General features: G+C 49.3%; 3 protein-coding genes across 7 annotated transcripts in view; 1 reads left to right on the top strand and 2 right to left on the bottom strand.

Moving 5' to 3' along the window:
• Positions 1–607: 607 nt before the first annotated feature.
• On the bottom strand, positions 608–3,411 carry MICOS13 (mitochondrial contact site and cristae organizing system subunit 13). Its single transcript, XM_014259951.2, has 4 exons — positions 3,348–3,411; positions 2,005–2,161; positions 1,226–1,277; positions 608–799 (listed from the first exon to the last, which is right to left on the bottom strand). The coding sequence occupies exons 1-4, from the start codon at positions 3,374–3,376 to the stop codon at positions 702–704; spliced, it is 336 nt and encodes a 111-aa protein (XP_014115426.1). The 5' UTR covers positions 3,377–3,411; the 3' UTR covers positions 608–701.
• On the top strand, positions 2,993–9,079 carry HSD11B1L (hydroxysteroid 11-beta dehydrogenase 1 like). 2 transcript variants are annotated; one of them, XM_005531224.3, is made up of 9 exons: positions 2,993–3,243; positions 3,814–3,865; positions 3,971–4,152; positions 4,781–4,911; positions 6,062–6,173; positions 6,527–6,618; positions 7,650–7,743; positions 8,031–8,196; positions 8,404–9,079. In XM_005531224.3, exons 3-9 carry the CDS (start codon positions 4,068–4,070, stop codon positions 8,588–8,590), a joined length of 867 nt encoding a protein of 288 aa, XP_005531281.1. In that variant the 5' UTR covers positions 2,993–3,243; positions 3,814–3,865; positions 3,971–4,067; the 3' UTR covers positions 8,591–9,079. The 2 variants fall into 2 exon arrangements, with proteins under 2 accessions (XP_005531281.1, XP_087923747.1); XM_088067621.1 differs by lacking the exon at positions 2,993–3,243 and having other exon boundaries at positions 3,544–3,865.
• A 142-nt stretch (positions 9,080–9,221) lies between these two features.
• The window catches only part of CELF5 (CUGBP Elav-like family member 5), a 36,899-nt gene continuing 23,773 nt past the window's right edge, over positions 9,222–22,347 (bottom strand). For 2 of the 4 annotated variants that reach the window (XM_088067618.1, XM_014259920.2), the window contains exons 4-13: positions 21,285–21,413; positions 20,642–20,721; positions 19,549–19,695; positions 14,878–15,022; positions 14,128–14,274; positions 13,854–13,916; positions 13,683–13,766; positions 12,503–12,646; positions 12,239–12,403; positions 9,222–11,341 (exon numbers count right to left, since the gene is read on the bottom strand). In XM_088067618.1, the coding sequence (XP_087923744.1) occupies positions 12,276–12,403; positions 12,503–12,646; positions 13,683–13,766; positions 13,854–13,916; positions 14,128–14,274; positions 14,878–15,022; positions 19,549–19,695; positions 20,642–20,721; positions 21,285–21,413 (1,067 nt within the window). In that variant the 3' untranslated portion in view covers positions 9,222–11,341; positions 12,239–12,275. Of the gene's footprint in view, positions 11,342–12,238; positions 12,404–12,502; positions 12,647–13,682; positions 13,767–13,853; positions 13,917–14,127; positions 14,275–14,877; positions 15,023–19,548; positions 19,696–20,641; positions 20,722–21,284; positions 21,414–22,347 lie in introns of those variants that run through there. The other 2 variants (XM_088067619.1, XM_088067620.1) reach the window with 2 other exon arrangements.

The following is a 22,347-nucleotide window of genomic DNA, read 5'->3' as shown; positions in this document are numbered from 1 at the left end:
TTTAAATTTGCTTCCTGACTTGAGTGAGGACTCATCCTACTTTCCCCTCCTGCTGTTCCCTGTTTTGGCAGCTGTGTTTTGACTCGTTCTGTAATTATAACAGTCCTAGCCAAAAGTGTTAAAAACACGATTAATTTATAACTTTATTTTACAATAGTAAAATAGGCCACTGGTGCTCCTTACATTTGTCTGGGCTGTGACTGAAAAAGTGAACTCATGAAAGTTTTCATCCATGTTAAATGAAAATATGCAGAGTCTGCCACCTGGGGCATAGTGCAAGCTAACAAAAGGTTTTATTCAGATAAACTTTGTCCAGTTACTCTCCCCTGTGCTTGTATAATCATCCTAGGCCATCTTTTACTGTTACCTTGGAATTTTGATTTTGTTTGAACTTTTGTTGGCTTGGTTTGAATTAGATGGCATTCACCCTCAAGATTAATTCAGCTTCAGAATAATTATTTCGTTTCCAAGCTTTAGAACAGAAGCTGTTCCTCAGCACATGGCCATCACTTCATCACAACTGATCTGTGATTCCTGGAGCTTTGGATCATTGCTAAGTCAAATCCATTATTCCACTCTGCAGGCTAAAACCAACCCAAAATACAAATGGGAGTTCCAAAGTCTTTTATTGTAGCCCTTACACGGCCGAGCTGCCCTCCAGAGGGGTGGACTGAGAGAATCCTGAACCCTGGAGAACGGGTTCATTTCACAAGATCCTTCACATATTTCCAACCTTCCACTGTGTATTCACAGGCCCTGGTGGGAGCTACGGACAGGGCAGACATAGCTGTGTGCACTCCTGCAAGGAAAGCAGAGAATTACCCCAAGATCACCGTCATTCAAGCCAAATTTCCCAATTTCCAACACCTCCATTATAGATCTCTTTTAAGCCCTGAGCATTTGTGACTCAGAAATTCCAACTTCAGGGCCTGTACATGAGTTAAGACAATTATAAGATGGAATTCAGTTAAGTCCTGTTTTATTTCTGGCCTTGCCACAGACTCTATGGATGATGCAGGACATGGCAGTTATTTGTGGATTGTGTGTCCCCACAATTACATGAAGACTCTTTGCTGCACCATAAAAATTATAAATTATCAGGTATTTATAACATGCTTTGGCCTTCAAACAAAAATGTCTAAAATTCTAATAACAATGGGAATGCTCATCCCTTCTGAAAAGCCAAAGACTGAGTTCAGACTCAGTTAGTGAGCATTTATTTTACCTTTATTCCAGGAGTCAGAGAGGGAAAAATCAAATTTTGGAGTGGGTGGGAGCTAGAAAGAAAGAGAGAGACAAAATATCAGCACTCAAGGAGTTTCACTTGGAATTCACATCACCTTGTCAATGCCTCTTGACCTCAGATCTCAAAAATACTTGGGTGCTTACTCTCTGTAAGCCTCTAAAGGGAGCAGACATGGGCTTTACTCTTTCCTGCAATATAAAGTAGGTGCAAAAGATAGAACATATCATTTAGGTTCTCCTGAAAAAACATCTCCATGGCTGTTAGTTTATAGTTGTCTGTAATAGGAAAAATGCTTCTCAAGCTTAAAGCAGAAATCCTCTTCTTATCTGAGGATTTTAAAAACTAAGAACTACTCAGAGGAGCCTCTTCAGGCAATTTATATTCAACTTGATGAACTGTTAGCAATGTAAGAAATTGGGAGGATAGTATTTTCATTGTCATTTCTTGAAAACATGTAGGATCTCCCAGAAGAAGCTTAGAAATACCACTATACAGTGAAATACCTCCCAGACCATGTTTGCAATCCCTTTCTTGACCATGCATAGGCTGGTTACTCCTCTCCTTTGAAATAACATGTGTGAGCAATGTCTCTGCCCCAAATTTAGAACTTTATTCACCTTCCATTTCAATCCTCTTTGACATGAAATCCAGTTTCAACTCCTGCCAGCCTCACTGGAATCAGAATATCACCCCCATATTTTCTCTTCCTCATTCAGAGGAGGTGTCTGTGCTGCAGGGATCACCTGAGCAGTCCTTACCTCCCAGCCCAGGTAATTTGTCCACTCTTGGATAGCTGGAGGCAGCGTTTCTTGAGCTTTTTTGAATGCTTCAGCACCTTCTGTGCCACTGCCCAGCAGCCCCTGATCATATGCCACATACACAGCAGCTCCAGCCAGGCCTCCTTTGATCAGAAACCTGAAAGAATTGAAAGCAGAATAATTCAGTTTGTGTTCTGACCATCAGTGCATCTCTCTCAGTGGTTGTGACTGCCAAAAAGAGGGTATTGATAAAGAAATCTCTTGTCTTGCTGCAGGCAAAAATCAGCAGAAAAATACCTGTCTATGTTCATTGCCTTCCTAGGACAACTATTCCCTGTCAGCCCCTTGAAATTACACTTAATTCACATTTTATCAGTGATGGTTCTCAATATAAAAAATGGGAAAGTGTTAAGTTCCTCAAGAGCATGTGCCACTTTTAAAGCCTGAGAATCACTGGCAATCCCTGCTAAAAGCAACTAAGGGATTTTGCAGTGGCCAAGCCATCCATGATAATGATAAATCTGACATTTATCTAACAAATCTGACAGACACCAATATCTTGTTAAGCTCATTACAGTCCAGTGAACACCTGGCCGTGGTGTTTGTATTGCCAAGGCTTTTAAAGTTTCCCTGCATGATGTGCAGCCACCAGTTTTTACAGCTGTGATGGCAACCTACCAAAGGGAAGGGGAAGAGAATATTTGACCTTTATCGGCATTTTCATTATAAATAAGATTTGAGGTGACTGATTTTCCCAGGCTTACAGGGCAGAGAGGTGTTATCCCTTTAAAAAAACAGCAAAACCTATTGTACAAGGGGACAACCCAAACCTTGGCAGAGAGCGGTACTGCAGTAGTGGGACTTAAGACAGATATAAGAGAGCTGACAAGAGACAATTTTTTAAGTCGCGTATTCACAAGCATTTCGGGGAAAAGGGATTTCCCTGCTAAGATGCACTGTTCGCCCCCAAGGATACCGTTCCGCACTCCCTCGCTGTGGGTGTACGCCCAGCTCCGAGCACCGCGCTATTCCCGATCTTATGTTACGTGTCCATGCTCGCCCCCAGCCAGCGGCAGAGCCCTGCCCGGCGTGTGCAGACACACACGGGGAGCTGCCGGCCGCGGGGGCAGGCGAGGCCAAGGGCGCAGAGCGAGGCGAGCAGAGCCGAGGGACAGGGCCGGCCGCGGGCCTGGGGACGGGCCGAGGACAGCCGGGGAGCACTGAGGCACCGGGAGCGGCGTGAGGCGCTGGCCGGGCGGGGAGTACGGGGGGAAACGCCATGCGGAGGGCGCGGGAGGGCGGGGGCCGGGCCGGGCCGGGCGGGCAGGGCCCGCGGGACTCACTTGACGGCGGGGAGCAGGCGGGCGGCCATGGCGGCGGCGGGGCCGGGACCGGGACAGTCACGGGCCCGCGCGGCCCCGCCCGCGCCGCCGCCGTGAGGGGCGTGAGGGGCCGGGCAGGGCTGAGGGCGTGAGGGGCCGGGCAGGGCTGAGGGCGTGAGGGGCCGGGCAGGGCTGAGGGCGTGAGGGGCCGGGCAGGGCTGAGGGCGTGAGGGGCCAGGCGCGGCTCCTGAGCCTTTGTGTCGCTGTCCCCGGCGCTCGTTTTGTCGCTCCGTGTCGCAGCGTGGTTGGTGGCAGAGCAGCTTATCCCGCTGCTCGTCTCATCCAGACAAGGCTCCGTCCTGTGGGCTCTGCCGCCGCCCCCCTCCCGAGATCCGGCTGCTTTTGGGTCACTGCTGCCAACTGTTATCAGTCTAATGAATTAAGACATCTCTAAGATTAGACACGAGGGGTTTTTTTCCTCCTGTAGGCTCGCGGTGTGTGGAGGCTGGCTCTGAGAGCAGATTCTGTGGGAATTGCCGGTAAAAGATCCTTTTTATTCTTGACCAAGGTGGCTGTGGCTCCCAGGGGAGAGACCCCTCAGGTGGGCTCTCGGTTCTACAAAAGCCTTTACGTGCCTCTCGCAGGTTGGCTCCGGGCATCAGAGGAAGGAGAGCACAGTATCATTTTGGCTGAAGTGCTCAGCTTCAAGACTTCACTTTGTTCCTCACAGCTTGGAGGGATATGAAGCCAATTGGAAAAGTGCTTTGTGCTACAGGGGTTGTAGCTGGGCTCATAGCTTTCTTCTGGGGAGATGACTTTAACCCAGGTAGGCTCACCAGGGGGATGATTTCAAGCTGAAGTGTAAGTCACACAAGGGAAGAGGTTGAATTTCCAAACTTTGACTGATGGTCTCATTCCTGCCCACAGTCTTAGAAGAGTTGATGGCCCCAAAGCAATGTTACATTCCCAGAAACAAAAAGAAACAAAGAGGAAGACAAAATGGTCTAAGAGCAGGGATCTTGCTGTCTCTGTGGGGGGAAAATGGCACTTTGCTACTGCCTTGCTCTTTTTATGTTTTGGTTGTAAATTCCTTGGTGTCAAGAGTCATCTCTATAGTGTGCACAAGAGGGCTGAGGCGTCTCCAGACTGATGGCAAAGAGTAAATGATATGTAGAAGGCACATAGCCTGGTTTCTGGTTTATGTTGTACAGCTTCTTAGAAGGTGAAAAACAACTTGGTTCTTGAAAGATTTTGGTCTAGCAAAGGCCCTGTGACACAGCTAGCTGGCATGTCATTGCATCATCAGTCCTGCCTCTTCCAGTTTTGGAGAAGCACCAAGAATTTTGAGCACTTAGGTGCATCTTTCTTTAAAGCTCTGCCAGTAGTTAAGGGCAGCTCCTCTGCTGCTTTCTTCACTTACTTCTGTATCTTTTATTCTCTTTCCCATAAAAAAGAGAGCCTGTCTGGTGCCCGTGTTCTTGTGACTGGAGCCAGTGCTGGGATTGGAGAGCAAATAGCATATCACTATGCCAGATTTGGTGCTGAAATTGTGTTGACTGCCAGAAGGGAAGCTGTGCTGCAGAAGGTAAGAACCTTGTCCTTTTATGGGGGAAGACATGAGAGAGTCAGGCTTTTACCAAACCAACAAAAAAATTAGTTGTCAGCATGATAAATTTTCTTTTGGAACTGTTAAGCATAAACCCAGAAGACAAGTTGGCCTGTACAAGAAGATGCAGTGCCTGAGCTTTTGACTGCCAGAACATTTATTTGTATGAGGGGATGGCGTGAAGCTGCATCAGGGAAAGTTCAGGTTGGACATTAGGAAAATGTTCTCCACTTAGCGGGTGACCAGTCACTGGAGTAAATTCCCCAGGGAGAAGTGGTCAAGGCACCAAGGCTGTCAGAGTTCAAGGAATATCTGGGCCACATTTTTAGTGATATGGTTTGGTTTGAAGGAGTTCTGTGAGGAGCAGGGATTTGGATTTCATGATCCTTATGGGTCATCTTCAATTTTAGATTCTCCATGAACTACAACTCCTGTGCAATATTGTGCAGCTTTTCAGAGTCCAAATTGTTCTACTTGTAGCTGTTTTGTTAAAAACTCAAGACCTTTTGTAGGTTAAATGCCTTTTTCACCAACTCAAACAGATGAGACTCCTTCATCTGTACATTATGAAAAGGGATAATATTTAGAAAGGGTAACTCTTTAACTGTGGGGATGTGTGACTTCCAAGGAAAGTTCTTCACTGTGAAATGGTGCAAAAGGTGAATTTGGGACAGTGAGCATAATAATAGTTCCTAATGACTGGAAGGCATTATTTCAGCAAATAGCTAAAAGTGCATATCATTGCCAGGCACATTCACACACTCAGCATAGCAAAGGAATTATGAAAGATGAATTCTTTTCCAGTTAGTTTGGAAAAAAGAGAAGAACTTAATGTAAAGCATAACCCTTGTTCCAGAAGATTTCTCCTGAAGAAGATTGCTTTTTCCCAGTGAATCTTGATCCTGTCCCAAAGTAGATTGTTTAAGCAGACAGTTAGAGGTAACTCTTTGCAGGATGCAGATTCAAAGTCTGGATGCAGAATGAGCTCTCCAGCCCAAACAGCAGTGGATTTTAAATTAAAGTGTGTCTATGTCCAGAACTGACTCTCACTGACTGTGGTGTGTGCTTTATGATGCACATTTCCCCTATTCTTTTTCCAAATAGTTTAATCTTTGTGTTCTTTTTCAAGGTGATGGAGAAATGCCTGACACTTGGAGCAAAGAAAGTATTTTATATCCCTGCAGATATGTCTTCCCCTTCAGAACCTGAAAAGGTGGTTCAGTTTGCTGTCCAAAAGCTGGGTAAGCATCCTGGGCATCTCTCTGGCTTTCAGCTGTGTGCACAGTTCTCATTCTAGTAGGAGCTTCCTGCTTTAGTTCCCTGAACTGAGAAAGGGGTTAAGGACATAAATGTACCACCAGAACTAAGTTCTGAGCCTGAATCATGCTGAAACAACATTTCAGGGAGTTGTTGTCAGTTTTCCTTTCAGTTCTACTCCTGAGGAGCAGTCAGAGCTGCTCCCAGGTGGGCATATTTAATCTGTCTTCATAGTAAAGTACTTCCCAGCCTTTTGAAGGAGTGGTTCAGCCCTCCTGGCTCTGGTTGATGGTGAGGGGATGGGCCCCTTGTGTGACTGTTTTTCCTGCTGTCCAAGGGGGCCTGGATTACCTCGTGTTGAACCACATCGGCACAAACCGTTTCCAGGAGTGGACTGGAGATGTGGAATACACCCGCTGGCTCATGCAGGTGAGGCTTCCCAGCTCACCTGGAACTGGGTGAGCCTGGCATCTCCTGGGACAGCTTTGGGAAGCTCCAAGGCAAATCCAAGTCTGTGGCAATGGTTGAGAACAATCCTTTTACTTTATTCCTGTTTGAAGTCAAGCAGTTTGGAGGCTTTGTTGCTAGAGAGGTGTTTTGCTCAGATGTTGTACATTTGTGAAGAGGAATGTTTAGGAAGAACTTTAGACTTCTCTCCTTCCTTCTGTCCTTCTTACCTCCCTTTAGCCCAGGGGTTTAGGATTGATGGGCAGTTCCAGGCAATTGTGTTTAATTCAGGAAGGTCTGTAAGTGAGCAGCCAGCACTTCCTACAGGTCTATGGCAAGTGCACAATTGCAGAACACAAAGTTGTTTGAAATGGTGTCTGCCATTTGAGTCTCTATTCACAGATTTAGAGTTTTCCTGTAGAATCACCCTGGTGCCAGGTTTTGGGGCCATGGAAATGAAGAGCTGTTTTCTTGATTCAGTCTTCTTCATTCAGGTGGGTCATACTAGTTTCATTTTGGAAGGAGGCTTTTTGCTGGAGAGCGGGAACTTAGGAACGTAGGTAAGAAATTCTTATAATTTAAGAGAGCAGTCAAGCTCTGAAGATATGCTGAATTTTGTCCTTCATTGTAGTCTGAATTCAGTCAAAAGAAACTTAAAAGGGGATCAGACTGAGACTCAGTGTCTTTGGTAGGGGTTGCAGAGTAAAGAATAGCATAAAACAGGGACAGCTAATTATATCTTGTCAGGAAATCTGACAATTGTTATTGTGACAATATGTTAAAGCCGAGGAATAACCTTTGCTCTGAATCTTCTTCACTGCTTTTTCTGGAATCCGAAAGACTCCTGGATGCAATGTTTGTCCCCATCTTTAGAGGTGATTTTTCTCACTTGCTGTTTGAAAAGACAATTCCAAACCATGCTCCTTTCCATTTCTGACCACTCTATTACAGACTTTCTTGGCTCATGCTTTCAAACCCTCTACCTTCTTCCATGTCTACATTTATCGTTCCAGGTGAATTTTTTGAGTTATGTGGCTCTTGCAACAGCAGCTCTTCCCACCCTGGAGAAGAACAGAGGTGCTCTGGTGGTTGTTTCTTCCCTCACAGGTTGGTGACTTCACCTGAAGTAGAAGCCATGGTTCCCAGTTCATGTATACTGTTCATATTTCTCTGTTCAACTCCTAAACACAAACTGTGCTTTTCATAGTATATAACAATATTATAATAAATATATAATAATATAATAATATGTGTACTAATATATAAAGGGGACTCACCTGAACAGGAGTTGATACAGTATGGCAAAGGCTGCATCTTTTCCCAGATTCCCTCTCCATGGATCCTCCTTACACCCAGTTTTCTGGTGTTTTCCATTCTCTCTTTCCCCTTTCCAGGGAGAATGCCCACTCCCTTCACCACTTCTTATTCTGCCACCAAGTTTGCACTGGATGGATTCTTCGGCTCACTGCGCCATGAGCTCATCATGCAGAGGAGAAATGTATCTGTCACACTGTGCATCCTGGGCCTGATTGATACTGCTTCAGCACTGGAGTACACCAGGTATGTATTTGTCTGCAGGAACACATCTCTTCTTGAGAGCATGCAAAAAAATGCACAGCAACTCTAAGAGGGCTGTTTGGGGAGAGTGCACCTCCCTGGGCACATCACAGGGGTTGTTCATTATGGAACAGGAAGCCCTGTGGGGTCAGCGTGCCAGGCTCAAACCCCAGCCTGGCTCTGAGTGACCCTCTGCCCATTCCCTTGCAGGGGCAAAGTGCACCTCAGTGCCTCCCCTGCTCCCGAGGCCGCGCTCGCCATCGTCCGGGGTGGAGCTGCTCGGGCACACGAGGTTTTCTACCCGCGGTGGCTGCAGCAGCTCTGCTGCCTCTGGGCTCTGTTCCCCAGCAGCGGGAACCAGGTGCTGCGGACTTTCTACAACTACAGCAGTCCCTAAGGGATGCACAGTCTCATCCTACATCCCTTCTAATCATGTTCCTGCCATCCCACTCAACCAGCGGTGTCAAACAGGAGTCCCCTTTTCCTAACATGACCTGTGGTCTCTCATCTGCTTCAGCCATGGTTCTGCTGCTGCTACCCATCAGTCAGAGATCTTTCCCACTGTTCACTCTGCCTTAGCCCTCCTCCTTCAGCCTCACCTGTCTGCTTTGACTGCAGCCAGCCTTTTCTCAGCCCCAGATTCAACCCCTGTCCATCTGCACAGGATGTCCTGGAATGTCTCTCCTCCTGGGACGTCCTCCTCCACCACTTCATTTTGGATTCCATGAACCCTCTTGCTTCCTCTAAGTAGAATTTTAATCTCCAGTTTAATAAAACAAGTTTTTAATGTGTTGGTATTATGTGTTGATGCTTTCTCTGTGAAGAAATATTGGTCCCTGGATTCTGTGGACCAAGGCCTGTTTGCTGACCCCATGTGACCTGTTAAATTAGCCCAGGGCTTTGGCAATGTCTTCAAGTGTAAGCATTACCTAAAAGCAGATGCAACTAACACGATGAAGTAGAGCCCCAGTTACTTAGCAAGTAAAACTTTTATTAAATAAATTTAGGATTTTTTTTTTTTTGACCAGAGTGAGGAATTTGACATTGACAAAGCTTGTATCGCACCTGTAACATTGTTCAGTCACATCAGTAACTGTGATGGAAGAAACTGTAAATGCTTGTTTTAAACCAGCTTGACCTAGGATTCCCAAAGTCCTTTTTTTCCCATTTTGCATTTGTTCATATTTTTTCTTTTTTTTTTTTTTGTTTTGTTCAAAATTAGACTAAGTTTAAACTTCATGAAATTACTTGTAGCAGAAATAAAGTACATTATACAAATCACATACATAATAGATGTTAAGTATAAAAATGGTATTTACAATAAGTAAACATGGACTATAGAAACACACAGACTCTCACAGCTTCATTCACCTCTCATAAACTCTCAGCGTCAGACACAGTAGGGTGGTTGAGGAGATGTGAAGGTACTTCAAGGACTGTGCCACAAACACCTGAACAAAGGGCAAACTGGAGGAGAATGAGAGTTGGCCGAGATTCTCCAAAATCCCCATAGCTCACTTCAGTATCAATTGCACCAACTTTGCCCCACCAACTCTCTGTCCCTATTTCAATGTACTCACACACCCTCACACACACACCAATGTTTGTGGTACCTTATCAAACTCTGGAATATTGAAATAGTTCATTCCTAATCAATCTGGGGTTTGTTGGTCTGCTCTGCCTTGCTTTCCTTTCCTTATTTTTGTAGAAACTTGAAGAGACAGTTCCACACTGTTCAAGGGATGTGCCTTGTCAGGATGACACACACCCCACACTCCCAGCAGATCTTTTTAAAATCCAGTTCTGAACTACATTCTGTGCTTTAGAGTTTGTGTATGTAGTGTATAGAGCTGTCCCTACATATATATATGTGTGTATATATATGTATATGCTGCATAATGTATAATCTGTCTCTTGGAGGGGGTGCTGGGGGAAAAAAATCCCAGAATGGAACCCTCTTTCATCCTGTTTTCCTTGCATCTGCTGGGGAAAGCTTTGCAGCGAGTGCATGAGGAGAGTCCTCCTGCTAAATTCAGAGGGAGAAGGCGTCCTGTGTCATCTGGAACGGGAACTGCCCACTCCCCAGTGCTGGTATCCGACACAGGGAGGCAGTGTGCAGCCCCTGGGAGCTGTGCTGGAGATTGCATCTGCTCACACTCTCATCTTCTCCTGCCTTCATCAAGAAAATGCTGTTGCCATGGAGAGCTGTGAAACATGGATCTGTGCCATGTGTGGGGAGGCAGTGCAGTTCCTCTAAGTAAGGGGACTGGTTTCCTGTGCTTTCAGCCTAATCACAGAGTGCTCAGGGTAGGGGCTGGCACCACATCCCAGGAGCTTTGTCTGCAGGAGCCCTTGGAAAGGTAAGACAGAGCTCTCCAGATCCTTAACCAGGCTGGTGCTAAGGTGGATAAGTGACTCAAGCTGAGCAGCTGACTGTGCCCTAATCCTGGAGGAATGTATTTCTCCTTGCTTGTGTTGAGCAGAGAGATGTGCTCTCTCTCTCTCTCTCTCTCTCTCTCTCTCTCTCTCTCTCTCTCTCTCTCTCTCCACCCAACCCACCCCCAGCCCCCTCTCTCCAAAATGTTCAGGCCTATCTGCAGTGCATGCTGAGAAGACACTGTTGCAAAGGCAAACCCCTCATTTCCAGTACCTCTTGCAAGCAGTCTCTGAATGGAAAAGTTTGGTCCTGTGAGCTAGTTTAAAAAAAAAATAGAGACTGTATATATTTATAGTTATCTATGAAAGGGCCAGAAACAGAGCAGGAGGGAGGGAGGGACGGAAGTAAATTTCCACACATCACTGCAGTAACCTAGAGACACACCATGGGTTTGCTTGGTCCATGTTCTCCAGCCACACCCCGAGAGGAAGAGCTCCGTGTCCCAGGGGCTGCTGGTTTGCTGGTCCCTTTGCTTTGCACCACGTTAGCAGCAAATATGCGAGTCCAGGTGTGGCAAGAATCTTCCTCCTGGGCAGATATTGAGCCTTCTCTTTAATTGCATGTCTTGGAGAGGAGGGGAGGAGGAAGATGGGGTGGGTAAGGTGGGAAGCCGAGGAAGGAAAGGGGTGGTGTCAAAAGAGTCGATAAATTTACTGGCCTCTCTGAAAATCAACCTGAAGCAGAAATTCTTCCTCTGGACTTTCCCTTCACCTGAACAGAAAGGGAGGAGGGAGGGAATTGGGAGATTAGGAGGATATCTATGCAAACCTCAGGCTTTGAACTGCTGCTGCTGCTTAAACCTGGAAGACTCTGACTCAAATCAGATCAGCCCTCCCTTGCTCCCCATCTGTAGGCTGGCAGGAGCTGGCTCTTGGACAGCAGCCCTTCAGGGTCTCACCTTTTCTCTGCTTTTCTGTGATCCCTGTGAATCATGGGATTGTCTCTTCTTACCCCAGAAAGCAATCTTTGCAGACTAACTTCAGGGCCCATGTAACAACTGAAAACTACTGGGGTTTAATGCCTTTTTAAGCAGTCAAAAGCTTTTTGGGAGCAGTTGGACAGCAGAGTAAAACCTTGCTCAGACCACAAACAGGCCACTGGAACCATCTGCCTGTCAGGGCCCCGAGGGCACCCACCTGCGCTGTCTGTCCTCACTGCCCACAGCTCCAAAAGTCTCCTTACAGCTCTGTGCCATCAGCCTTTGTCTGACACACACATGGACGTGCCAGTCACCACCTGTCCATGGACCTGTCCTGTCCATGGATCTCACTACCTGGGCTCCAACTCCTGGACTGGCTTCCCAGCTTGATGTTTATTAATGTCATTATAGACCTGCCTGGCAATCACCGGACTATGTCTGACCCTGTTCACCTTCACCAGACCTGACCCTGATCTTGAGCCTCTGGCTTGGCTTTGGGCTTGCCCCATTGCCACAAATTTGCCTGATGACTGTTGAACCTGGCCATCATCTCCAAGCCTGCTCTGGTCACCCTGCTCAGGTGAAGCCTCTGCCCCACCAGCTGTGCCACTGCTCCACTCCTGGTCTCCCACTCTGCAGGGAGCAGCTGGAGCCCTGGCCAGAGCTGTGCCCTGCTGGGGGCAGTTTACCTGTGCTGCAGAAGTGACTCCTGCTTGCTCACTGCTGTCAGTAGGGATGGTTGGCATCCTTGGGCCGTTTTAACTGCACCTTCAAGCGTTTCATGCCAATCTGGAAGCCATTCATGGCCTGGATAGCAGTCTGTGCACTGGATGGGTTGTCAAAGCTCACAAAACCTGCAGGAAGGACACAGGACAGATGACAACGGCACTGTTGGTGCCATGCCCAATATGAGTGTCATTGTTATTGATCATGCTTCCCTTGCCTGCACTTACCAAAACACTTGCTCTGGTTGGTGGCACGATCCATGAACACCTTTGAGGAGATGATATTGCCAAAGGGCAGGAACATCTGCATCAGCTCGTTGTCTCCAAACTCCTGGGGGAGATGGTAGATGAAGAGATTGCAGCCTTCAGGACCTGCAGGTATGGGGGCGATGGGGAAAGACAAAACAGAAAGCCCCCAAGGGGCAGGGGAAGAGAAATGGGCTCAACTCACAGCTCAGCACTGGAGGAGAGCCCTAGCACTGCCTCCTTCTGCTCTGATCTCCCCTTGCTTGTCTCTGTCACTGCTCCATGAAGGGATCTGAGGGATCTTGAAGAGCAACTGGGAGACTCAATACAAAACTAGAGTTTCTGGAGAGCAGATTATCTTTCAAAGCCTGTCTAGTTCCTACACAGGGTGCTGGACACAACTGTGTGAGTGTCTGGGTGCTGTTTTGCTGGAAGGAAATCAGCTGAGGTGAGAGCTCACAGCTGTCACAGTCCTAGGAGAGCAGCAGACACTGCTGTGTGAAAGCTGCTGCTGTAGCACTCCCTGCAGTATTGCCTTGAGTCCAGAAGCCACAGCCTTTACTGGAAACCTCCTGGACTGCCACACATCCAATTTATGGGCTGACCTGGTCCTGTTCACTCTTTCACTTCCTCCTTAGGAGCACAAGAAGCTGCTCCCTTGCTGACACTTGCTCCACCAATCAGGTGTAGAGAGAGAATGCCTTTGCCTCCAAATTCTATTCAAGCCAGTTTTGAATTAAGTTGAAAATAAATTCAGTAGGCTATGAAGGCTGAAAAGAGAGGAGAATACTTGGAGAGGCTGGTTTGACTGATTCCACTGTGCTTTTGGCACCAGCAAAGAGGGGGATGAGTACACTTTTCCCCTGACTGCATAGGGAAGGTGCTGACTCTCATCCCCTTTGGTGTTAAGGGTGTTCCAGGGCCTACTGTCCCTTTGCACCTGGCAGCATCTGGCCAGATGTGAGGTCAGGAAACATCTCATGATCCTTCCCAGACCACTCACTGCAGACATGTGGTTGTTTCCATACCCCAGCTCCAGCATTAAAGACCAGTGGACAAAAATTAGTGCTGTCTCCTCTCCATCTGCTCTGTCATGCAGAAGATGAGCTCCACAAATCCCACCTACACCGCTGGACACCCCTATTCCTACCCTGATCCTCACCTTCTCGCTGCTGCTGCTGCAGGATGGGAGGCTGCTGAGGGATGCTCTGTGCAATGGGGGTGATGGTGGTGGTTGGATACACAGCTGTAGCCCAAGGAGACAGAACAAACTGTTTACCTGAGGATCTGGTCAGCCACACAAGGGCCTGAGGGAGACAAGGGAAGCTGGTACCTGCATACTGCTGAACTCCAGTGAAGGCTGGGTGCAAAGTCTCTGCTACTGAAGGGCTCTGGGCTGCAGAGAAAAACACAATCAGAAGCACAGCAAATGGAATCACTCATGCATTCTGTGTAGTGTGTGCAGTGTTGTTTCCCACCCTCGCCCCCAAGTGAGTCTCAGTGCCTGCCTGGGAGGGAGCTAGAAAAGTGTGGGGAGACCAGAAAAGAGGAACTAATTGCAGTTCCTCAGGTGTCTGCATGGTGGGGTCTTTTACTGCTCTCAATACCTGAATATGGCACAAGGCCGTTGGTGTAAACTGTTTCCAAGGCTGGATGCCCATTTGGGAATGGTACCACTCCAGTGAATCCATTGGAAATGGGTGCCACCAGTCCTGGCATGGCTGCTGTTCCCAGGAGAGGTGGTGAATGTAGCCCTGGAGAACAAGAAGAGAGGACATCCCATGGAAGTCAAGGTCCCACAAAGCCCCTGCTCCCCCCTTCCACCTGCCTGGCAAGACTGCTGTGCATGAAGTCATTATCTCTTCTCTTTGGCACGTGGAGATGACAGACTGGTGCTAGAGCCTTTACAAAATTAAGAGGCAGCACTAGTGGGAAGAGTGTGAGAAGAACTGCCAGTCCTGAGTGCTGTCAGAGCTCTGAACATCTTTGATCTGGGTTTGCACAGCACCTGGCATGACACATGACTGCTCTGACAGGGGTTTGAACCCAATATGCATTATTGCTGTGGGATGATGATCATGAACAATAGCACTGCTGACCTCAGAGCCAAGTGCAATCCTGGGAACCCAGTCCTTCTCTACTAAAACTGCAGCAAAAATTCACGGCCGTAGGGCAAGAGGATGTGTGTTGAACATGTGAGGGTGCCAGGGGGGTGCAGGAATTTGTGCAGAGCAGAGACTGCTGTGCTCAGAGGCTGCACTGTTGGAAAGGAGTGAGTTAATGCAGCTGCTGAGGCTGGAGGTGCAGAACTGGTTGAGCCCCGAGTGCTGGGGCAGGAGGTTCCCTGAGGCGCTCACCTGACGCTGGTGCAATGGGAGCAGCGGGCAGCCCGTTGAGACTGACGGCACCGATCTGCTGGATGTGGCACGGGGAGAAGGCGACGCCCGGGCTCAGGTAGCTGCCGTGGGAGGTGGAGAGAACCGTGGTCTGCTGCTGCATCAGCTGCAAAGCAGGACCATGCAGTCAGGGCCCTGCAGAGCTGGGGGAGGCTGTGCAGACCAGCCTGGCTGTCACCTCCCCCAGGTCCTGCCACCTGTCCTGGAGCTTCCCCCGACACCGCCAGACCTGCTGGGGTGGGCAGTGCTGGCTGTCCTCCCCAGCCCAGTCCCCAGTCTCGGGGCCCACGAGGTCCCTGCAGCCACGTTCTCACAGCTGCTGCCCCTGCCGGTGTGGGACAGTGGCCTGGCCACCCAGGAGAGCCCCCGAGAGCTGGGCACAGCTCCCTGTCCTGCAGGCAGGGGACACAGCTCAGGGGGCATCCCAGTCCACAAAGGCAGGGCCACGGCTGGGCACCCCCACGGCCAGCAGCCTCGAGGGGTTGTGGCTCACTGGCTGGGCACAGGGCATCAGGACAGGGCCCTTCGGCTCGGAGAGCTCCTGCACTGGGGAGGCAGCGGCTCAGGGCTCTGCTCCTGGCACCCAGCAGCGCCATCCCCACAGGCCTTGCACTGCCAGGCACAGGCCCCTCTCCCTGGTCACTTCTCCTGGGACAGTGCCAGATATTAAATACAGCTTTGCCTCAAGGAACGGGGCCCAAACCCCTCTGCTTTTGCCCAGCCTCTGCGAGCAGATCGTGCTGGGAAACACGCGGAGCTCGCTGTGGCACGGGCACTCTGCCGTGCAGCCAGGTGTGTGCCCAGGCCCAGTTCTTGTGGCCTGCTTTGCCCCCAGAGCACTGGCCTGTGATGCCCTGAGCTCAGCCTGTCCTCTGGCACTGGCCTGCACCCTGGGGACAGGGGACATCAGCTCCTCCTGGTGCCATGACACACCTGCCAAGGCAGAGATGCACAGTACAAAAGGAAGGGTACGAGAGTTGAGAGGAGGGTTAAGAGAAGAAAGAAATCCTTCTGGTCCTATTTGACCATCAGTGGGAGCATAAGATGCCCTCAGAGTGCAGTGGCAAAAAAAGACTTAGTTCTGGATGCAGAATTATCCAGCCCTTTATCAGATTTGTCTTCACATCAAGCAAGAAGAGCAGGGGAGGCACAGGAAACCAGAGATTCTCAGGAGGAGCCATGGGGTGACACAAGGCAAAACACAAGAAAACAAAAATCCTCCTGACACTGCCACATCCCACTGTCTTTGCAACACAAACACACAGCTCTCCTGGAACCCACCTCTTCACAAAGGGCTGAAGTCAGTAAGGCAGTTTGGCCCAGGGCTCAGCTGAAGGATCTGAAAAGTTCGTGGCTAGTTCAACCTCACAATTTCCTCCACACAAAAAATGATCATGGCTTTTGCATCAAAAGAAGGATTTCATGGCAGGGCTGCCTCTGCAAGCTCTGTGTACAAGTGAAGCCATGGGGTGCAATTGGCTCGAGCCCTTTTTGGGGATGGGTGAGGGCTCCCAGGCCTGTCCCAACACAGGGGCTCTGGAGCAGGGGGGCACTGACAGCACAGGGGTCACTCCTGTGCCATTCCAGAAAGGACAAGCTCTGGTATCACCTCTCTGTGCACCTCCACATCACCCCTGGCTCCCCTGGCCCTGGACTCCCTCCTGTCACTGGGAGCCACCCCGAGCCAGGGCTGCAGTGAAACGTGGCTGTCCCCACTCCAGGGTGCAGGAACCAACACATCTCCTGCTCACTCTGTGAGTATTGATCTTCTCTTTTCTCATTAATGCCTGTTCTGTGCCGGGTCTGGCTGGACCAAGGCCTCCATCCAGCTGCACGAGCACCAAATTGGCACTCTGGAATTGTTCTCATCACTTACATAAAATTACCATAATGAACCATAAGAGCAGAAATAAAAGGAGGGGAGGTGTGAACAAATTATGGTTTGTGTTTGGAACTAATTGATTTATTATGTACAAGAAATATTCAGACATTATAAGCACTTAGTAAATTGCTCTAGCTGTTTTTTTAAGACTTCAAGGCTCTTCTGTATTAATATTTTTTTAAAAGCGCCCAAACATTTCCCTGAGTCCACCTGAACTAACTTGTTGAATAAAATGAACTCATTTGCAGAGGCACCTGGGATCAAAACCTGATTTAAGCACTGAAATAAACTGCTTTCAGATGCTTAGCCAGTTGTACTTCCCAGATGAGACTTTTTCTAACAGTTTCAGCTAACATGCACTGTTTGACTATTTTAAGTACCTTATTTTGCATATTTGCATAGATCTGAATAACTTTAGACTGAACTTAATGTATCATTATTTCATGTTTAATTTGAGATAGTTTTAGAAGAAGAAGGTTATTAATATAAATTTAAAACAGACAACTGAAAACAAAACAAAAACAACCCAGGCTCCAAACTTCTTCCTAAACCCCTGGGGACCACTTTGGCTTGGTAACTCAGCAAACCCTGTGGTGACAGGGAGAGGAAGCTGTTGTGTACTAAATGATGGCTACAAGAACCTGTGATGCCTCTGATGCACAAGTGCACCCCAGCAGCACTTGCACCTCTCAGTCTGGTTCAGCCACATCCACAGTGGTCAGCTGGGGGACCTTGGGTGAAGCATCTACTCCTCCAAGCCCCAAATCAGGAAGGCATGAGGGATTTTGGGCTGCCCCTGAGCCCTGGCTTATCAGAGGTGCCAGCTCCTAAGGGCTGCCCGTGGCAGAGCATTTTGAGGAACCAGAAGGAGATTGAGGATGGAAATCTCCCTCTTTTGCCCCCACTTTCAGAGATGTTAGATGGCATTCCAAAGGGCTGACTCCCTCTCCCTCTCCCTCTGATGGTGCCACTGTGTGTGTGTGTACTGGCTGAGATCAGGCCTCCAGAAGGGAGACCAAAGATGGGAATGGCACAAGAGAAGAAACAGTCAGGTGTGAGGTCAGTGCCTTGGGGAAAAAACCAGGAGAACCAAGCCCAGTGCAAAGTAAAAGGAAAGGAAGATAAAAATCCAAAATAAGTGGGAGACAGGCTGAGTCTAGAGTCAAGGGGAAAATCAAAACCAAGTCACAGAGCAGGAAGGCCAGTGAAGAATCGGAGAGAGAGCAACACAGTAACAGACACAACTGAGGAGAAAGAAGATGCAGACAAACAAGGAGGCACAGCTGAGACCTGACTGCCTTCTTGTCATCAGCAGGGGTTCCTGAAGATTGAAGGACTGAGTCTGGAACCTCTCGCTGCTCTTCCTCCTTACACAGCTGGACCTCAAGCTGCTAAAGCACCTCCTGCCACCACAAGCTCACTGTGGCTCCATTCCTGCCTTCTCCACCATGCCCAAGTCAGGGCCATCTCTAGGACAGGAGACACACCAGGATGCTCCTCTCACAGCTGAGATAAGCTACAACTTTTGACCTCAGGTGCAGCTGGCTCTGAATAGAAAAGAAGGATCCTGGCAAAAGGCGGTGCCTGGTCACAAGGGGTTCTTCAAATAATCTGTGTTGGATCAATTCTCTGTTTGGCCAGCAAATTTCCCCAAAGTTATGGAGCCTCATACGTATTTCCTTTTTTCTCATCCATACCCTTGCCACACACTTAAAATGCATTTGGCAGTTTCTAGGGAATCTTTGAGGAAACAGCCAACAATTGAGACGTGTTCCTTCTCTGTCATGTGAATGAAAGGAAGGCTCTGAACGAATCAAGGAGCTGCTGAAGCCTGAGGAGAAGAGGTGTCCACATACAGGAGAAGAACAGGTTTATTTTCACTACCCCCTAGAAAATTACTTTCAGTAACAGTATCTACTTTTGAGTTCTCTGTCAACACAAGAATCTCTTGTGCCTTGAGCAATTTCTGAGCCTCCTTCCATGGGCTTTACACTTGGCAGCAGAGACCTGAAAATGACAATCACCAAGGAGGCTCCAACAATGCTCCACCACAGCTGATCTGGGACTTCTTGAGTTTGGGACCCACCTTGAATATCAGTGGCAATTGCCACCATGGCTCCAAGACAAGGAGGTTCTCTCACTAAAACCCAAAGCAATAAAAACCAAATAAAACCCAAAGCACAGCCAGGCTGCTGAAACACCTCTGGCTCTCTGCTACCCACTGCTTCCTCTCCAGCACCTTGCAAACTCCACAGTCCCACTTGGCCAAGTGAGAAACCTGGGAGCCAAGGACAGCACCGGGGGAAATAGGGCTCTCCTGGGAATTTCACCAGAGAAATAAACTCGTGAAGCTGGGTCCCAGAGCTCTCCTGCTGCTCCAAAACCAGAGACACACATTTGTGCCACAGAGCCAGAGGAAGAGTTCACAGGTTGGTATCTGTCAGATGTCATCCAAAGCTCTGAGCTCTCCTCATAACAAGACAGAAAGGTAGTGGGTCATGACTGACCTGTTCCAAACACCTCCACATCAGAGAAATCCCAGGCTCACTTTGAGGAGGCCCCAGCTCTCCCCTGCCCCCCCATTTCCAGGACAAAACCACACAAGAACTGCGCAAGACAAGGCAGCTGAGTGCAGAAACAAGCCAGAAGCACTCTCAGGTGCTGGGAAGCTTTCCCACAGTTGCCAGGAGATCGGTTTGTGGTGTCCCAGGGGCGGCAGCGCTCCCCACCCACGCCCGGGGGATACTCACAGCCTGCGCATAGGCGCTGTATGGGCTGAACGGCAGGGAGAGAGATGGAGTGAAAATGCCCAGCTGCCCCACCATTTGCTGCATACGGCGGAGGGTCCTCTCCTTATCCGTGTCAGCAAACTTCACCACTAGACTGGAGGAGGCACCCTAGGCACAGAGAGAGGAGACAGAGGAGGCAGGAGAGAAGAGGCGTGGGACAGCCAGAGAGTCAGCGGTCAGGCAAGGGAGGACGGGGCAGGACAGGCGGCAGAGAGGAGTGGGAAGAGGAGCAGAAGAGCAAATATTGGTGTGGAAGTGCTGGGGAGCTGCCTGGAAGGCTGTGCCCTACCCCATCTGTCTGTCCATCCAACCCTTCCCTCTCACACCCTTCCCCTCACACGGCTCTCTAGATGGATGCACACATCCCTGGCTGAACTCCCCAGGTAATGGTGCAGCCAGGGACACCCAGGGCACCGATGGCCACAAGCACCATCCTTCCACCACCATGAGCTTGGTGGGACAGGCAGAGCAGCTCCTGGCAGCTGGGAATTCCCTGGCTGCAGCAGTGCACTGTGTGAGGTGTCCCAGTTTCAGGTTGGAGATTGCCAGAGATGAGGCCACAGCTGCAGCTCCACTTGCTCAGCTACAGCCACACAACCCCACACAAGGCACAAAGGGCTCCCACCCGCACCCAGCCCACCCCAGGGACCTCCTCTACTGCCTAAATAAGAGAAGCCAAGGAGTGCTCAGACACTGAAGCCCTGACCACCCATGTGGCTGAACTGTCAGCTTTCACCCTGCTCAGTTTTGAACTACTCCAGGTAGCTGTTTCCAAGACAAAATCTTCGCCTGATTTTTTGCTCTCTTTTATTCAGCTTTTAAAGCTGTGAGTGCTGTCACCCCCAGTCTGGATGAACACAGCCACAAACAGCAGCCCAGGGGACAGGATGGTCACTGCAAGTGGAGCACAGATGTGCACACACACCCCCACACACCTCCCAGCCACACTGCTGTTGGACCTGTCGTGGTTTTTTGGAGAGTGTGGGAAGGTTCCTGCAAGAGGGAAATGGGACAAGGATTAGGAAGAGGGTAGGTCCCCTGGCCTTATACTCACGGGCATTGTCTGGCTGCCATGGAGTGCGTGGATTGCTGCCTGAGCCTCTGTGTGAGATGAGAACTTTACAAAAGCACAGCCTGGAAAGGGACAGAAAGAGCACAGGAGATTGCAGTGACAGGACTGCTGTGAAAGTGCCATCACGCAAGAGACAGTGTCTGTATCTCAGGTAGGGCAAAGGAAAGCCACCCCAAGGAAGCAGGGAACAAAAAGGATGACTCATCCCAAGTCCTCTATCCTGGAAAAAAGAGGAAGGGTCTCAAATTATTACTTCAATGATATACTCTACAGATGATGACACCATCTCCACCCTTGCCCCTGATCACCTCTTTCCCAAATTCTCTGTGGGTACAAACACCTCAACCTGCAGCCCCAGACTGACAGAACAGGCTCACGAGTGACCCTGAGAGCTCAGCCACTCATGGTGCTCTGCTTCCCCTCCTGTTCCCTCAGCCTTTGCCCACCTTCCCCAGTCCTTCCGGGCAGCAGAGGACTCTTCCTGCTCTGCTCCCTATTCCTGGCTGTTTTATGGGCTCCCATAAACACGGGGGGGCGGGGGGAATGAGTGCCCCAGTGGAGAGGTGAGGCTGGTGAGCACCACCCAGAGCAGGGACAAAGGGCAGGACACACAGAGGGTTCACACCTTTGCTGTTCCCATCAGGTCCACGGAGCACCGTGCATTCATCAATGACCCCAAAAGGTTCAAAGAGCCGGAGCACGTCATCCTCAGACTGCTGCTTATTTAACATGCCCACAAAGAGCTTCCTGTCCCCTAGGGGCAAACACAGAAACATCAACCTTCTATGAGGCTTGCAGTCCAGAGCAGGAGGAGAGGAACACTTAAGCACAAAACAGCCTGGTGTTAAAAACATGCCAGGCATGGAAATGATTTACTGTTGGCTGAAATGCTTCCAGGGGTGAAAATGCAGGGTCTGCCCAAGCTCCTCACATTTCTGTGGCTTCCCCTGTCCTACCCTCCCCAATGGAAAACAAAGGATTAATAATTTCCTTTCATTCATTAGCCTCTTCCTTTGAATAATCCAAAATAAATGATAGTAAGGAAAACTGTCTGGGCAATCCCATTTCTATTGATCAGCAGGTGAAGCCTTAGGAAATACAGCAGACCAAGGCAGGGTGATATATTCCAGGACCTTTAAATTCTGTTTCCTTCTTCTTCTCTCCAAGACCACCATTTCCTTAGCTGCCATGTAACCAACAATCTTGATTTCCATTTGTCCTTCCCCACTCCAATCTAACCAGCTGTCTCCCAAGGAATAAACCCTGGCATCCTGAGTCTGCATCTGCCTCCCTGTAGGATCACCCAAGTACCAGACAGCTGGGTGAAGGCCAAGCATCAGCTCCACGGTCCCTGCTCCCCTCTCTGCAGTGGCCTTGTGCACTCGTGTCACAGGGAGCTGGAAGAGTGGCCAACACCTCCAGGACTCAGCTCAGTCCTTCTGGGTTCCTCCTCAAAGAGAGAAGTGAGGATTATGCTTTTGTTGGGATGGGTAAGTGTGGAGGCAAGGAAGGTGCAGAATGCCTTCTCCCACTCTCTCCCCCGCTCAGCACCCACAGGAGTCTGATGCCATCCAGCCAAGCACAAACACAGCAGTGTTTGGGGCAGCATCCTCCTCAGACTGATGTGAACAGCAGAAAAACAGCTCAACACTGAAATCCCAGCCAGCCCTACCTCCGTTTTTGCCAGG

This window comes from Pseudopodoces humilis, chromosome 28 (assembly GCF_049639895.1).
Source record: "Pseudopodoces humilis isolate 2021_Gansu_Grassland_sample_001 chromosome 28, ASM4963989v1, whole genome shotgun sequence".
NCBI lineage: Eukaryota > Metazoa > Chordata > Aves > Passeriformes > Paridae > Pseudopodoces > Pseudopodoces humilis.
Note: the sequence above shows the minus strand (reverse complement) of the source record. Positions and strands in the feature narration are given on the sequence as shown.

What these genes read in the sequence shown, in the direction of transcription:
- HSD11B1L (XM_005531224.3), top strand. Translation starts at nt 4,068, where the DNA reads ATGAAGCCAATTGGAAAAGTGCTTTGTGCTACAGGGGTTGTAGCTGGG. An exon ending in GGTTGTTTCTTCCCTCACAG is followed by an intron (nt 7,744 to 8,030) that starts GTTGGTGACTTC and finishes TCCCCTTTCCAG; the next exon opens with GGAGAATGCCCACTCCCTTC. An exon ending in TCAGCACTGGAGTACACCAG is followed by an intron (nt 8,197 to 8,403) that starts GTATGTATTTGT and finishes ATTCCCTTGCAG; the next exon opens with GGGCAAAGTGCACCTCAGTG.
- MICOS13 (XM_014259951.2), bottom strand. Translation starts at nt 3,376, where the DNA reads ATGGCCGCCCGCCTGCTCCCCGCCGTCAA. An exon ending in CAAATTACCTGGGCTGGGAG is followed by an intron (nt 1,278 to 2,004) that starts GTAAGGACTGCT and finishes CTTTCTTTCTAG; the next exon opens with CTCCCACCCACTCCAAAATT. An exon ending in CTCTGACTCCTGGAATAAAG is followed by an intron (nt 800 to 1,225) that starts GTAAAATAAATG and finishes CTTTCCTTGCAG; the next exon opens with GAGTGCACACAGCTATGTCT.